Raw genomic sequence first — 16,419 nt, 5'->3', positions numbered from 1 at the left:
AGGCTGAGAGAATGCTAAGTGACTCCAGGTCGTGACCTTGGGCATTCGGCGCAGCAGGTGTTTGTTTCGTTGTAAGTAGAAGTAGTGGGTGCTACATCACTAAACATTTTATCTTTGGGCAGTGCAGCGGTTCAGAGGGGCCAGATAGAGTGAGGAGAGGCAGGAAGTGGGGCTTAACTCAGATCAACTAAGTATGCAGAATGTAGACATTCTAGACTTTTGGCTTCTGTGTTTACTTCCTGGGATTGAGTGCTTGCTTATAGGTACCAGGTGCTGTACTAGGATACTGGTGCAGAGACAGGTAGCACTCTGTTGTCACTGAATAGAGGGAGGGAGGGTGTGAGGCCTGCAGGTTGGAAACAAGAAAATGTCAAGTGATGCTGGGCATGACTGTGCATATGCTGTGGCAGATGGATCTCTGAGTTTGAGGCCATCCTGGTCTACAGCGAAAGTTCTAGGACAGTCAGGGCTACACAGAAAAACCCTGTCTTTAAAAAACCACAAACAGCAAAACAAAATGGAAAAAGGCGAAGAGGGGCCTGTAGAATGCCATTGGTTTTCGAGGAGGGCCTATTTATATTTAACTAACACAGAAATGACGAGGAGCCAGCCCAGTGACAATTGAGAAGGAAGAAAATGGTTGGGAAGCAGTTGTGGGAAGGGCTCTAGGCAGGAGCCTGTCTGGCAGGGAGGTTTCTCTGGAAGATGATGTATTGTTTCGTAATCGAGTAAGGGGCTGAAAGGGGGAGGGGTATTGTACTCAGGTGGCTCTAGAAGAGATACTCTCAAGCCTGACCGTCCCCAGAGCATCTACTTTTGGCTTGGTGGGGAGCTTAAATGTCTCTGTCTTTTGCTCTAGTGCTGCTGAAGTGGGGCACATAGCCAGCTGCAGGCTCAGGGGATGCCAGCCACCAATGCCAGCAGTCTGTGTAAGTAACTCCCTTTGCACCCACAGGAATTCATCCCCTCCCTCACAGCATTGTGGGCAGAGGCTAAGCTGACCCCAAGAAGTGCAGAAGGGAGCCAAGCACTCAGTTTCCTCAATTGTGGTCTACTCTGGGCAGACACCCACCATCAGCTTCCTTTGGGGAAAGCATGAAATCACTGCAGGGCCGGAAGCCTTGAGGTTGTGGCATGTGGCTGAGCGTTCCACTTCTTACCATGCTGCTTCCATGCACTGGGTCCTCAGGAGATGCCAGCAGCTAAGCAGTAGCACCATCCAGTCACCAGCCAGGTCTAAATTAAGCACAAAATATGGGAACTTGAGATTTTCCCAGGCAGCTCTGCATTTCCTCGAGCTTCTTGAATTGGACAGTTCTGAGACTGTCATCTACACCCTGCCTCTAGGTGGAAAGTCCAGTCCAGGTGTGTATAGTATGGGCATTTGTGCCTCCCAGCTGTTACCAGTGTTAGTCACAGCATCTAACCAATAGACTGTGGTCACATTCTTGGAGGAAGTGATTTGGTTCTGCCTGTCTCCCTACCCATTTATAGGGTTTCTCCTTGTAGCCTTCTCGCTCTCAGCACTTACCTTGTAGCCTAGACTGGCATTGAGGAATGAGGTTTTGAGGGCTGCTCTTTGTACTTGCAAAAGCCAGAAACCCTCCCTTGGTCAACAAGGAATCGATGGGCTAATAGAAAAACCCATTGCCCAGCAGAGAGCATCTAATCTAACCCCATGGCTTTAGAGTTAAGAACCATGGTCCTTTGCCTTCTTGTAGCTGCTGGGCCAGCACAACCTTCAGTAGTGTGGTCTCTTGTTTCCCTGCTTCTCCTCCTGACTCTCCATCATGCCACCTGGCATGCTTTTCACATGATTTTAATAACGCTGCCCATGATTTGGTTATTTGCAAAATAACCAAACAAGGTGGGGGGACATGGGACAAAAGACTGTGTCCTTGTTGACTTGTTTGTGGGGCCCTTTTGGGCAGAGGGCAGGGTATTTGATCATCTACTCTAGTGGGAGGCACAGTTCATCAGTTCCAACCTCTGTATCAGCAGCAACAGCACTAGCCAAATTCATGATTGTGTCTCACTACTTGTGTAAGCTGTGTCCACTGACTGCTCTAACCAAGGGCTAAACAGGAGCCTGTTAATAAAGAGAAAAGAAAATACCTCATGTATGGGTTTTTGTTTTTGTTTTTTTTTTCTTTTTTGTTTTTTTTGGATTAAGTTGTGGACATGAAAATCACAGGAGGCTGAGCGGCACCTGTCAGCTCTCCTGAACTTGTTGCAGTGTTCAGTTCTTCTTGTGGAAGACCTCCTGCCTGCCGGAAGACTGATGCTAAGCCAAATGGGACTTGGTTCTCCTGCTCCATTAGCTCTCAGTCTCCTTGCTAATAGAGGTGGACCGACACTGTCAGACTCTATAAGAAAAATGTAAAACTGGGATGTTATCTGCCCCAACACCTACCTGCCTGTCATGTTTGTTTTCTCTCTGGGTTCTTTAAGGTTTTGAATGTAAAGGTTTTCTGAAGCCCATTTTCTTACCATGGATATAACATTTGTTTTTTTTTTTTTTTTGTTTTTGTTTTTTTCCATTTCTTTTTTTCGGAGCTGGGGACTGAACATTTGGTTTTTTTAAACCAGCCAGAAATTACTGGAATGAAGGTGGCTAGGTGTTGGAGAAGAATTTTTTTTTTTTTTTTTGATGGCTGAATTCCACTGTTTTTATGTTGTAAGAGGAGAGAGCGCTTTCCCTTTTCACTTGTCCCCTCTGTGTGAGCAGTTTATGAGGCTTTAAGTTAAAACTAGCCTGGCTGAGGCAGAGACACAATAGCCCTTTCTCTTCAAACTAAAATGATCACTGTTAAAAAGAATGTGGCACTGTCCATATTGTTCTGACTGGGCCATTGTCCTCTGGAGGGCCTGCTTGGCTCTGTCACATGAACCGTGTGGTCTCAGTACCCTCCTCGGAGGGGCACCATGGTACTTGTCTCTAAAGATGATTTAAGTCTTTCCTCTTTTAGACTCCCTGTACAGGAGATAGCCAGTTAATTAATGTTCACCAAGTTACACCTTGTTCAGGTTCCTACTACTCATATGATGGTAAGGATTGTGGCTTCTATTCATTGTGCCTTCTGGCCCCACCCCTATCCCCGGCCCCAGCTTCTGCTTCTGGATTATGAATAGGTTTTCAGGAACTTGTGGTAAAAAGGGTATGTGGAACATATTGGCATGGTACTGGTGGAAATGTAGCACATCCACTTCACAGACTGTCAGCTTCTTTTAGAAAGATGAAATATGTGTAAAGTCACAGGAAGCTGCCAGGCTCCCATTTTGAGATTCCATCTGAGGCAAGGATGCCCAGTCAATCTAGTAATTTATTGATTGGGCCTGTATTGTGAGGATCACTGTGGAATGACCTGTGTCTTTAGGTTCGGGGAGGGAGTGTTGACAGACAGGTGTTGTGTCCCTCATAGTAACTATGGAGCTGCTTTGGGGTCAACTAATGGTTGAGGTTCTCCTTACTGTTTTTATTTATTTAATATATTTGAGTGTTTTGTCTGCAAGTATGTATGTATAATATGTATGATCCCCAAAGATGCCAGAAGTGGGTATCTGAGCCCCTGGAATCGGAGTTACAGATGGGTGGGGGCCACCTTGTGGTTGTTGGGACCTGAACCCTGGTCCTCTGTCCTCTGGAACAGCCAGAACTCTTAACTGCTGAGCCATCTGTCCAACCCCTAAGTTTGACAGATTCTTTGCTAGGCTGCTCAGAGCCTTGCAGTTCTGAGTTGGAAGGCATTTCCCTGCCCAGCTGTACAGTCTTTTTCTTTTTTCTTTTTTTCGGAGCTGGGGACCGAACCCAGGGCCTTGCGCTTCCTAGGCAAGCCCTCTACCACTGAGCTAAATCCCCAATCCCCCAGCTGTACAGTCTTAAGGGCATACTTTTATGGGATTATTTTTGCTCTAGGGATATCACCCTGGCCTTGGAGTTTCTATCCAGGTTTTTCATTGTCTCTTTTCAGTCATCATTGTCACTTGAATTTGGACTCTACTTCCCCAGTCTCTCCAAATTTAGTGATGTGATGGTTACTGAGTTTCCTGTCATGTCACTAGCAGGAGAGTAGGTGGTCCCCACTCTTCTGTTGACTGTGGTGCTTTCTGGGGCAGTACTAAGTTCCCTTGACGTCATCTTGGCATTTGTGCTAGAGTCTAGTATGGCTAAGCCAGGCTTTTATTTGAGGCCCCTCTGGGGCTCAAGGAGTTCTTTACCTTTTACCTCCCTACCCCTTTGTTGTTGCCACCGCTCTACTCTGAGTTCTCAGGTGTTGCTTATGACTACATACCTTACTGCAGAGCACAAGTGCTTCCCTGCCGCTGAGCAGTCCAGGGCAAGGTAGACCCAGGGCTTCATGTGATGCTTTGGCTAGTGCCCTCCTTTCCTTAAAGAACAGTGGCATTTGTCTCAGTCTCTAAAATTTGCTTTCCTTTGATTTTTTTTTTTTTTTTGTAAATTTCCTAGAAATTGACTGAGTATTTAAAAACCCAAAACAAAACAAGCCTCCTTGCTTTCTCCTATGTCTCGCTTTTGTTTTCAGTAGCCTCTGGTCCTGGTCTTGTGATGGATTCCAGAAGTTTAGTAACATTCTTTGTTTCTTACTAGGTAAATACCTATTCAGAGGTCTCCAAGTAGTCCATTCTGGTTTCCAGTGCTCTGATTGGTCCCACCTCTGTCCTGTCCTTCAGTTCAGTTTCCAAAAAAGGACTGCGATATTCTTTCTAAGACAGTGGGAGATGATTATTTCACTTGCATATTTCAGTTACAGGCTAGAAAGTAATCAGAAGTCAAGTGGATAGTGCACATAGTTTGGGGGCCAACTTAGGCTATACAAGAGTGCCTGTTTTGTAAAAGTATACCTACCCTTCCATTACTCAGTATTGTTCTGGAGCCTTCAAAGCTCCCATGTAATGCACATTTTTTTCTCCCTTTTTGTTTTCCCTCCCTCAATAGTTTTTTTTTTTTTTCCTTTTTTTTTTTTTTTTTTCAGAGCTGGGGACCGAACCCAGGGCCTTGCAATTGCTAGGCAAGCGCTCTGCCTCTGAGCCAAATCCCCAACCCCTCCCTCAATAGTTTTAATCTTACTATGTAGCTCAAGCTGACCTCAGACATTCAATCATCCTTAGTTTCCTTAGTAGCTGCAGTGCAGAGAGCCATGTCTGTCCCACTCCCTATCTGTTTACTTATTTTAAAAATAATTTATTTCGTTTTATGTGCATAGGTGTGAAGGTGTCAGATCCCCTGGAACTGAAGTTACAGATAGTTGTGAACTGTCATGAGGGTGCTGGGAACGGAACCTGGGTCCTTTTGAAGAACAGCCAATGCTTTTAGCCATGGAGCCACCTCTCCAGCCCCTTAGTTCTTTCTTATATTGAGTGGGAGTTAGAATCCAGGGCCTCATGGATCAAGTAACCTCTGCTACTGTACGGCTCAATAGCTCTCCAGACCAGCTCTTGAACTCAGCTTTGCTGTTGGTTGGAGTTCCATCCATTTGTTGTGGTTGTAATAGTAGTCATTCTCAGAAACTGTTATTCATTTAAAGACTTTCATTATTTTATTTATTTATTTTTTTGAGACAGGGGCTATCCTGGAGGAAATTACTCTGTAGACCAGGCTGGCCTCTGATTCAGAGATCTGCCTGTCTATTGCTTGCTGAGTACTGCCTGGCTTTAAAGATTTATTCTTATTTTATTTGTATTAGGGCTTTGCCTGCATAAATGCCTGGTTCCCTGGATTGTCATATAGCTTTTGGGAATTGAACCTGGGACCTCTTAAGTATAGGCCAGGAATACTTGCTGGATATCAAATCAAGTGACATATCTCAAAGTTCTGGGCATTAGGTGGCTCTGAAATGACTTAACAACTTTGACACATCTGTGATTAAGCTGAAATGCTCACTGGAAATCACTGAAATGCTCACTGGAGTTCTCTTTTTTTCTTTTATGAGGCTCATCCTATCACTGCCTGCAGTAAATTATGAGTGAACAACCTAATTAAACGTATAGTCACTCTGAAAAAGGTTTTATCTCTGTTTTCTGACAGGTTTTGGGGATTCATGAAGAGCTGAACAGATGGGTAGAGAGGCAGAACATGCCCACCATCAGATGAAGTCAGTGCTCTGGCCTCAGGCACAGACAGGCTCCTCAGCATATCTGAGTGAGCAGAGAAGGCATCTGAAGCTTCATGAATTGTCTCCCTCTTACCTATGTGGCTGTAGGTGATGAATGACCATTGTATTCTTTGTGTCTCCTTTTTGTTTATTTTTGATGAACCCATTGCCTGCTTGACTGAGTCTTAAAGAAAGAAAGTAGGAATATCTGGTGGTTCTATGACAGGAACACCATAGCAGTCCAGGAAGAGGAAGGTTCACTTTAGGGGCCAGGTTCTGGGCTGTCTGAGCATTGGTAGGGAGGTCTCACAGCCTGTTAATAGTGGCCAGACAGCTTTAAGAGTCCATACCTCGCTCGTGCATTACATCTCGGATGGGAAGGAACCATATCTACTGTTAAAGGAGTTAAGCCATAGGGACTGAGCAACTATGGCAGGGCTGGCTAGATGGAGCCCTTGTTTTCTCTCTAGTCTTCAGTTGTCTTGAGAATCTTCTAGGTTTCAGTTTCTTTATCTCACAGGTGGGGGGTGTGGCCCGAGGACAAGAAGACTGTTTCTAAATGTAATATTTATTCAAGTGTTTATTTCATGTTGGGCACAGTATTGGATGCTGGGTATTCACTGTGACTGGGACAGATGGTGACCACCATACATGCTGGAGATGTGAGATGTGGACCTTGCTCAAGCTCTTGTTCATCTGAAGAAAGAAAGGAGATGGGTGCACTTGGAGCCTGTCATTATTTACCTCTGGGTCTCTGCTTTTCCTGTGAGCTGAGGGGTTAGGCTTGTCCCTGCTCGCATGCTGGAAGCTCCTGAGAGCTGGGGTAGATGGGGGATGGGAGGTGGTAGTGTAGGTTGTCAGCTTTTCTCTGGAGGAGCAGTCAGCACTGCACTAATTCATGCTCAGGAAGGGTCACAGAGAAACGGCACTTAAGGAGGATTTTCTAGGCAGTTAGGGACTCGTGAGGTATTCTCGAAATTAGGCTTTGTTGCCCCCACATGTAAGACTCTCAGGACTGGACAGGAGTACATCTCAGTGCTGAGGTACATGGGTGATATGTAGCTCACAGTTCAGTACCCAGCACCAAAGGTTAAAATACATTTATCAGGACAACTTCCCCAATACTCCAGTCTTCCTGTATTTGGCTTTTGGTTGTCATTGAAGATACAGCCTGCACGCTAGCCACTCCGGCAGAAGCCTTAGGAGATAGGAAAGTGATCACAGTGTTTACTTACAGTTTGAACTCGAGTTTAAGGTTTATGGTTTAGCATGTGGCATTTCTGACTCGATCTTAGTTTTGAAAACAGGATGGGTGTTTTTGTGTCCGTGGAACTAGGTATGTTCGTACACAGCTTGTGTTGGGCTCTCCCATCATCACCAGTGCTTCTAACCAAAGTAATGTGTTCTTTCTCTCTAGGGCATGGCTGCCAGCTTCTGGGACCTGAGGCTTTGGAGGAAGAAATGACTGTGGATGGCCTTTTTGTTCCATCTGCGTTTCTGACACGGAAACTTCCTAGGGTGCAGGCTTAGGGGACAGGAAAGTTTCTCTTGAAGGGCTTCACATTTGTAACAAGATAAAAATGACAACTTCATCTATTAGACGGCAGATGAAAAACATTGTGAACAATTACTCAGAGGCTGAAATCAAAGTCCGGGAAGCCACCTCCAATGACCCATGGGGCCCATCCAGCTCTCTGATGACTGAGATTGCTGACCTGACCTATAATGTGGTAGCCTTCTCGGAGATCATGAGCATGGTTTGGAAGCGGCTTAATGACCATGGCAAGAACTGGCGACATGTATACAAGGCGCTGACACTGCTGGACTACCTTATCAAGACAGGTTCTGAGCGGGTGGCCCAGCAGTGTCGGGAGAACATCTTTGCTATACAGACTCTGAAGGACTTCCAGTACATTGACCGTGATGGCAAGGACCAGGGTATTAATGTTCGAGAGAAGTCAAAGCAACTGGTTGCTCTCCTCAAGGATGAGGAGCGGCTGAAGGTTGAGAGGGTTCAGGCTCTCAAAACCAAAGAGCGCATGGCTCAGGTGGCCACTGGTGTGGGCAGCAACCAGATCACCTTCGGTCGAGGCTCCAGCCAGCCCAACCTTTCTACCAGCTACTCAGAGCAAGAGTATGGCAAGGCTGGGGGCTCGCCGGCGTCCTACCACGGCTGTGAGTAAACAAAGTACCTCACCTTTACTCGAGCACTGAGTGGCAGGTGCTGGGGCTGAGCATCTGAGAACCTCAGTTCTCAGCTTCTGGCACCCAGGTGACAGCTTCCCTGATTTGGATTGATTTGGTTACAAAGGGGATTCTGATCCCCTGGCTGTTCTGTGGGTCTTCTGGGGATTTAGTCAAGGCTTCTTAAGTTCTTGGGGGGGAGAGTGGGCTCCAAGGCCAGTCTTGCCAGGTTTTTTTTTTTTTTTTTTTTTTTTTTTGTCCAAGAATGTCTGTCAGCAAAGGGATTGCCCTGCTGTCCAAACCTACAGGGACTCAAGTACCTGGTAGCCAGGAGGAAACGACTCTTGCACTTGATCATCTATTTCTGAACCTTGCATTCACTCAGTGTTGTTCTGAACTGACTGAATTGCAGGTCTCTGTAAAGGCTCAGGGTTTACTATTATAGGTCATTAACCAGAGATACAAGGCTGGATATCTGTTTCACCTAGAAAGGAACACTGTTAGCATTAGCAAGACTTCCTTCTCACATATGCAAAAGAGTCTCCAGGATTTGATTTGGTTGTATGGCTGGGTCTGTACTGTGCAGAGCTGATCTATGTTCTGATTGTGTGTTGGATCACTTTGGGTCTTTGTTTTATATTCAGAAGAGGTTTCGGGGAGAGGAAGTGGTGTTTGGGCCTTGTAGAAGCTGTTTTCTGATCCTGCTGGCTTCCTGGGCATTGTCAAGAAGTTACCCAAGCACACTGTTCATCTTCTGTTTCTCAGGACTGGGTAGCTACTAAGGACCCTGAACTCAGAGAGAGGTGTCTCTGGTGGCCCTCAGATGCCTAAGCTTCATCTTTTGGCAGCAGAAACGGGCTTCCAAACCCGTATCTTTTGGAACAGCACATTATGTCAGTGTAACAGAAACCTTTTGGTTTTTGCTTTCTGAAAGTGATCTGTGTAGCCAGGCTAGCTGCAAACTTGCTATTTCCTTATGCAACCTCCAGGGTGCTGGATGACAGGTGTGTGCTATCTGCATGGCCAGCATGGCAGAGCACTCTTCCTTCTTAATTTGCTGCACACCAGCATTTCCCACCACTGTATAATAGGCTTCAGTCTGACTTTCTTTGTACCACTGTTAGAATTTTGAGGAATGTCTTATGTAAGGGATTTGCACATCAAAGTCAGGCTTCCTGCCTCTAGGAATTCTAAGTTATTATTAGGGTTGGAGCAGGTTAACATTTTCTTATATTATTTCTGGCTATCATAATTTTCTTTTTTTGAGTTTGAATTGCTTTCGTTATGTGATGATGATGACTTGTGAGATAATTTATACCCGAAGGTAGACTTAAGCCTCCTTGCATTAAGGATTAAGTTGCCCACCAAAATAAGCAAACAAACTAAAGATAATTTAAAAAATAAGATTGGCCTATTAGGAGAATTGGCTTTATTTTCCTCAAGGACCCTCCTGTGGAGGATACAAAGGGGCTGGAACCACTATAGTTAAACAGGGTAGGAAGTCAAGGTACAGGGACAAGATGGGAGTGTGGAAGCCTGGTTGTTTCATCAGACCCTTCTTATACCATGCCTGAGATCTTTAGTCATTGACCCTGCCTGGCTTCTAAGGTTCTGATGCTTTAGCTCTGACTGTTCTTTATTTCCTAGACTTTGGTCTTGAACTGAAATATCCAGGGTCAGGGTGTGGCAACAGGCTTTTCATGACTTCTAGGCACAGGGGACTGACTTCAGGGATGAGGCAGAACCCTGGGTGGTCTTGGCCTATGTCCTCTACGCACTGCTGCGCATCCTCTAATGGTGTGTCTCTTTTTGTGTATGTGTGTGTGTCCCTGCTCAACAGCGCCAGAGGCCTCTCTGTGCCCCCAGCACCGCACAGGGGCCATGCTGGGTCAGAGTGAGGAGCTGCAGCCACTGAGCCAGCGCCACCCCTGCCTGCCGCACCTGGGCCTAGCCTCCCACCCAAATGGCGACTGGGCCCAGCCCTGCCTCACTTGTGACCGCGCAGCCCGAGGTGGGACAGCGGTTTACTTTTCTTCGTAGAAATGCCATGCAGGTTGCTGAGGGTGGGGCTTGTCATGCCAGTACAGCCAACTCTCTCCCTGCCTCCTGCTGGACCTCCTGTCTAGCTAGCTTCCAGTGCTTGGAATCCTTTCTGCCTCTCCTCTGGGAGCTTACAGCCCTGTGCTCCCCTGCCCACAGTCAATACCACCAGCTTAAAGGGGAACTACATAGTGGGTAGGCGTGGGTGATGATCCTATCTTCCCTGTATCCCTTGCTCTGCAGACCAGAGGGTGCTTTGCTGCCTGCCAGGCCACAGAGTGGTAGTGGACCCAAGCGATTGGCTTTTTGAGATGGGAATGTGTGCTTTCAGTTTCTGAAAGCTAGTAGCAGACCCTCAGTGATGGTCACTGGAAGCCATCATTCCCAGTGTAGGAGTTGAAAACTGTGGGGCTTCCAGTGGGATTATTTTTGCTTTCCAATGGCCTGTTATCATTGCTGAAATCCCCATTGTCACAATGAACAGAGAGTTAGCTGTACTGTCAATTCTAGGTCACTGTGTTTGAAGAGGCTGAATTCAATGGGTAACTAAAAAATGGGGCTTCTCTTTTGCCTAATTAATAATGCATCCTGGTCAGAGCTACACTGTTGCAGGTTAAACTGGAAACAGATTTTCACTGTTGCTCACAAGAAAATACTCTGTCTAATCTCCTTTTGGTCATAAATGGGTTCCCACTTGAGAAGAAAGCTCTCTTCTACTTTTGCCCAAGGGGCACCAACAGCAAGCCTTTGTGTAATTTCCCTGATAAGGTAGCCAACCTCTATTGAGCCCTGGAGACAGTTCTCACTCATTCATGCCTCATTACTATTACAGCTTGCTTAACTTGAGTATTTGTGTGATCACTATATTTAGTCCTGGGATATTTTCCTTTGTGTCCTGTCCTCTAAGAGTTTGTGTGGGATTTTGGCTTCTACTGTTCGGAAAGGTAAGGAGGACCAGCTTTGCACAGTAACTGGTGTCAGGGTTGGAACTTTTTGGAAGGGTTTCCCAGTGACATGGAAGTTGCATACCCATTGTTTTGCTACCACTTACATAGGATCTGTTCTCAGGTTCTCCTAGAGCTTCATGGAGTTCATCTCCTTTTCCTCTGTCCTAGGCTGTGACTCAGGTGAGTTATTTGAGATGGGTACACCTAGGTCCCTAGACCCCTCAGGGGCAGGGGAAGACTTAGCATCACCGTAGCCACAGGGGAAGATACCTTGGGACTTTGATTTGTCCAGATCAAAGATGGCATGATGGTGGTTTGAGGATAGCTTTTCTTTCACAAGCCAGAATTTTTTTTTTCCTCCACACTGCCTTCAAATCTGTATAAATAACCTTGGAAATCCCTCAAATTCTGTTCTGTATCTCATCTGTGACTTGTATCCATTGTTAGCTTCTGTTTAGTTTCCTTGCCCTCAACCTCTCTGTTTCTAGCCACCCTTGTAATGGTTTTAGAGTCCCTTAAGTACTGATTCCTTGCAGGGTTATCTCCTTTGACCTCCTTGAGAGGGCCTGGTGGAGGGACTGTAGGGGACAGGGCTTTCCTAATTCTTGATAGGAATTTCTAAATATTGTCACTGTGCTGACTTTTGCAGGTTACATACCTGGCTCAGTTGACTAGAATCTGCAAGGAAAAAAAAAAGGCTTTTACCTTGTACACAGCGTGGAAGGAATCAGGGTGGATAGGTACTTAAACCTTAGAAGCACTTGAGAAGGGTTGGGAGGATTTCTCTGGCTTGAGGTAGGCAGAGCTGGAGCAGGAGGCCTCACTGATTGGAGGATGGGACTGGTAGCCTGATAGGTGGGAAGCAATCAGTCTTTGGATTTGTTCTAGAGAAGACCCAAGAAGGCTTATTGGAGGCCTGGATTTTGCTGATGTGGAGAGGAGATGAGGGCAGCTTTGAGGCCTCAAAATTCTGTCCAAGAGGCAGGGAAGAGGGAGAGTTGAAGTGCAGAGAGGCAGTTGTTCTATCCCAGTGCTTCTAACTGTGCATTGTTAGCCTCCTATGCTCATACTCACATAAAGGCTATTCCCCACAAGGACTGGGCCTCTGTCTCTGTTGGCCTCCTGTTGGAGGAGTATGCAGTTGGTGCTTGAGACTGACTGCTGTGTCAACAGAAGCCAGGGGAGTTTCTCAGGCTTACAAGGTTGGAATTTGTTTCAGGTCACAGAAGTGACAGCTAGCTTGGATTAGAGTACAGATGTGAGCAGTCCACCTGTCAGGCCTACTTGAGGTACCAGCACCAAGTACTGTGGGACTAGCAAAGCTACAGCTGTGAAGAGATTGAGCGAGTAGTTGGGGAGGGGTTGAGAATCTGCATCAGATGTGGCAGAGGGGGACGGGAGAATCCTCAGTGATCAAAAACAAGACCTGGGGAAGAAGGCTGCTGTAGGCTGATTTGACAGTTGTCAGCTCAAGTACAGCAGGGTTCCTCCCTCCTTCCTCCTGTCTGTCCTGCCTGCTAGGGCGCCCAGCCCACTAATGTCATGGGTTACTTTGCTGTTCTCCTGAATCTGCCTCTGGAGCCAGAGCTGCTGCTGTATCCTGATAGAAGCCAGGAAACTGTTCCTTGGTGTCTGATACTGTGGGGAGAGGTTAACTGTGAGAGTTACTCTTCTTTAAAAGTAAGGGAGGGAGGGAGGAGGGGAAAGCAGAAGAGTTTGCTGCCTCCAGTGTGCTCTAATGCCTCAGAGTGCTTTGTGGTGTAGGAACCATGGAACTGGTGGTTTGTCCTAGGTGGGTGCTGTCAATCACCTCATCTTCTGAATCACCTCTCTAGATGAAGCCTTTAGCATTCTGTGGTGTGATTCTAGGGAAGTCCAAGAAAAGTGTCGGGGAATCCTTGAGCTTCAGCAATCCATGCAAAGACTGTTACTGCTCTCCTGTACCGTGACAGGCTTACCAGGAGATTACTGGAGATTATGACCATTTCATGTCTTTGCTGGGCTCACTTCACAGAGGATTTGAGTGGGCTTACAAAACACATGCAATACCACAGGATTAACTAGGTACTAGAAGAAAGTGGGACAAAAGGGACATAAGAGTGAGACATATACATTTGCTAGAGATGGATCTAAATTTGGCTTTGAATGTCTCAGCACTGACCCCCAAATTGGGCAGTTTCTCTTTGGTTTTGAACAAGAGTTCAGGATCCAAAGGAGGTATGAGAGAACCGGGTGTTGTAACTGCAGGTAGGAGGGCAGGGCTAGGGAGCAGCTGCCCAGACACAGGACCACACTGGGGAAGCACATCCTGTAGTCCTATGGTTGTGTCACCATGCAACTCTGCCAACCCATCAGTCTTATAGACTGTCTCTTTACTCTCTGGTGGCCCAGCAGGCATGCAGACAAGAGTCCAGGTCCTTTTGAGGTCAGTATGGACATTGAGTTTTCTCCACACCCGGGGGAGGGGTTGGAGAGCACATGAGTGAATGGGAGCATGCCTTCGTGCAGGCAGGTGAATGAAGTCAGCATGGCTAAGGAGACAGGTCAAATCCACTTAGATACTTCATGAATTTAAGTAAACCTTTGTTTTTGGTTTAATTGGGATGTAAGGGGCAGGAAGATCAAGGGTTAAAAGGGCCCCTTGACCACATAGTGAGTTAGAGGTCAGCCTGCTACATGAGACCTTGTCTCAAAAAACAAAACCCAGATTCACAAAGGGTGAGTTAGGAAACGGTGTGATTCATGTGCTTTGGTTTGTCTTCCCTCTCTTGTCTGTGCCACCATCTTTTAAATTGCCTGTGCAGAAACTTTCATTTTAAAATTATCTTTTTTCTCTTTCCTTTTTGTTTCAATAATTTATAAATATTTTATCCACTTTCAAAGTTCTTCAAGGAACTCCCAAAATAGTTTTTCATTCTTCAGGGATTATTTATAAACAGACAGGGCACCATGTCATATTTTAAATCCCAGTGCTCTTGTGTATTTCTTATGGGCCTCAACTAGAAGTACACAGTGCTCTTCTTTCTATAATTCAGGTATCTTGGGCAGGTGTAGAAAGGTCTCAAGCAGGACTGGGCTTGTGGTCTCTAGGACCTGGTCTGTCTGATAGAAAGCAGTGACAGGCACACATGGCCAAGCTTCCAAGCATTTGCCAACCTGAGCCGTCACATCCGTTTTTTCTCCTGTTCCTTTCTACCAAGTCCTCTCTTCCCAACTCTATGTACTACTATTTTGGGGGTTGAGCATGACATAATGAATGAATTTAATTAAAGCTGTCTGCATAAGAATGCCTTTATTTTTTGATGTGTATTCATGTGTTTTAAATACTTTATGCATATGTGTGTATACCTAAGTGTATGTGTGTGAACCACGTTTGTGCCTGGTGTCAGCAGAGGTCAGAAGCATCAGATCCCCTCAAACTGGAGTTAGTTGTTTGTGAGTTATCGTGTTGGTGCTGGGAATCAAACTTGGGTCCCGAAAGAACAGCCAGTATTTTTAATTGCTGCAGTGTTTAGCTCCCACCCCTTACTTTTTTTTTTTTTATAAATACAGTATCTGGTAGCTCAGGCTGGCCTCAAACTCAGTATATAGCCAAGGCTGACCTTGAACTTTCTCCTGCCTCTACTCAAGTGCTGGGGTTTTAGGCGTGTGCCACCCATGCCCAGTTTATATTGTGCAGGGATCAAACTGAGGGCTTCCTTTATGCCAGGTCAGCAGTCTACCATATCAAGCCCCTGTCTAGGAACTTTTTTAATAGCTCCACAAGTCCCAAAGCTAGACCACACCTCAAATCACAATCCTGTACCAGTGGTGTGTGAGGTGCTGGGAGACTGCAGAGTACAGCTCTGGGTTATTCTCAGCTGCAGTGTTCCTCAGCAGTCTTCCTTGCCTCTCCCTTTCCTGACGGCCAGTGGCAAGGCCCTTTGGATGGTTGGAGGCAGCCCCCTCCTCCTTTATTGTTCAGGCCAGGTTCTTCCTTCCCATGAGCTCACCTCTCCTGCAGTCACTAGTGTGTGTGATATTGGCCCAGGTAAGTCAGTCTGCTCAGTTTTCATTATATGAGTGAGAAAGAATGAAGGTGGAGTTTCCATCTCATGCTGTCCTAACAGAAGCATTTCTCCAGGTTCTCACTCAAGTCTGTAAATATTTTAACAGCTACACACATCATAGTGGTGCCTGATTATCCTTAGTATTGGATCCAGAACTGCCAACGACTTGGAAGCTTCTCTCCATGGCCTGCAGTAGTTGTATATGAGCTGACACTCCTGCTGTGAGACAGCCCTGTATTGACTGTGATATCTTTGGCTGTGAGAATGCTAAGGAACCATTGCTTTATGTATCCTTCGGGGAGCAATGAAATAGAAGAAAAATCTGCACACCTTCCCTTCACTGATACAGGACTGACTTTGTTCCACTCTGCTCTGCTCTGCCTAAGATTCCCATTTTAAGTTGTTGTGGTGCACACATATAATCCCAGCTCTCTGGAGACAGAAGCGGGTGCAGGTGGATCTCTGTGAGTTCTAGGCCAGCCTACATTAGTGACTTCCAGGACAACCAAGACTACATAACAAGGCCTGTCTTCAAAAAACAAAACAAAAAGTACAACAAAAAGATTTCTATCTTAGTCAGCAGCTAATTTAGCAGTCTTCAGTGACAGGGCCCCAGTTTGGGACCTGAGGGGATTTGGGAGCCTCCAGGCTGTTGACAGTAAGCAGGTCTTTCAACAAGAGAACTGACAGTTAGGGTCCACTTCCCCCAAGGGTAGCCTGTCTGACCCATCTGAACAACTGGCCTGAGTTTGGTCCCAACATTGTGTATTATACAGATAATAGAAAGCTAGGGACAAACTGTTCATGAATATATGTCTTGGTTAGATTGTTTGCTCATCTGTTCAGTTTTTGTTTTGAAACAGGGTAGGCCATACTGACCTGTACGTAACTCAAAAGCAGTCAAGGCTGTCCTTGAGCTGTTCTGCCTATCACCCCCACCCCTTACTGCCATCCCAGTCTCTAAGTACTGAGATAACAGGCATGTGCTATGGGGCAGAACTTCCTGTGCTCACTTTTGTCTTTATTGAGACAGGTCTTCTGGTAGCCTAGACTAGCCTCTAACTTGGTGTTGGCTTCATCAGGAAT

At 46.1% G+C, this 16,419-nt stretch overlaps 1 protein-coding gene across 40 annotated transcripts in view; it reads left to right on the top strand.

Annotated features, from left to right (window-relative positions):
* Epn2 (epsin 2) overlaps nucleotides 1-16,419 on the top strand; it is a 61,891-nt gene that overhangs the window by 24,639 nt on the left and 20,833 nt on the right. For 9 of the 40 annotated variants that reach the window (XM_039086749.2, XM_063269770.1, XM_063269776.1 and 6 more), the window contains 2 exons: nucleotides 860-929; nucleotides 7,531-8,288. The exons of 1 other annotated variant lie outside the window; for it this stretch is intronic. In XM_039086749.2, coding sequence (XP_038942677.1) covers nucleotides 7,694-8,288 — 595 coding nt within the window. In that variant the 5' untranslated portion in view covers nucleotides 860-929; nucleotides 7,531-7,693. Of the gene's footprint in view, nucleotides 1-859; nucleotides 930-6,046; nucleotides 6,218-7,530; nucleotides 8,289-10,137; nucleotides 10,309-16,419 lie in introns of those variants that run through there. 30 more of the 40 variants (XM_017597506.3, XM_063269767.1, XM_017597508.3 and 27 more) reach the window with 7 other exon arrangements.

This window comes from Rattus norvegicus, chromosome 10 (assembly GCF_036323735.1).
Source record: "Rattus norvegicus strain BN/NHsdMcwi chromosome 10, GRCr8, whole genome shotgun sequence".
Classification (NCBI taxonomy): domain Eukaryota; kingdom Metazoa; phylum Chordata; class Mammalia; order Rodentia; family Muridae; genus Rattus; species Rattus norvegicus.
The sequence above is the reverse complement of the archived record's forward strand: the minus strand, read 5'-3'. Positions and strand labels throughout refer to the sequence as shown.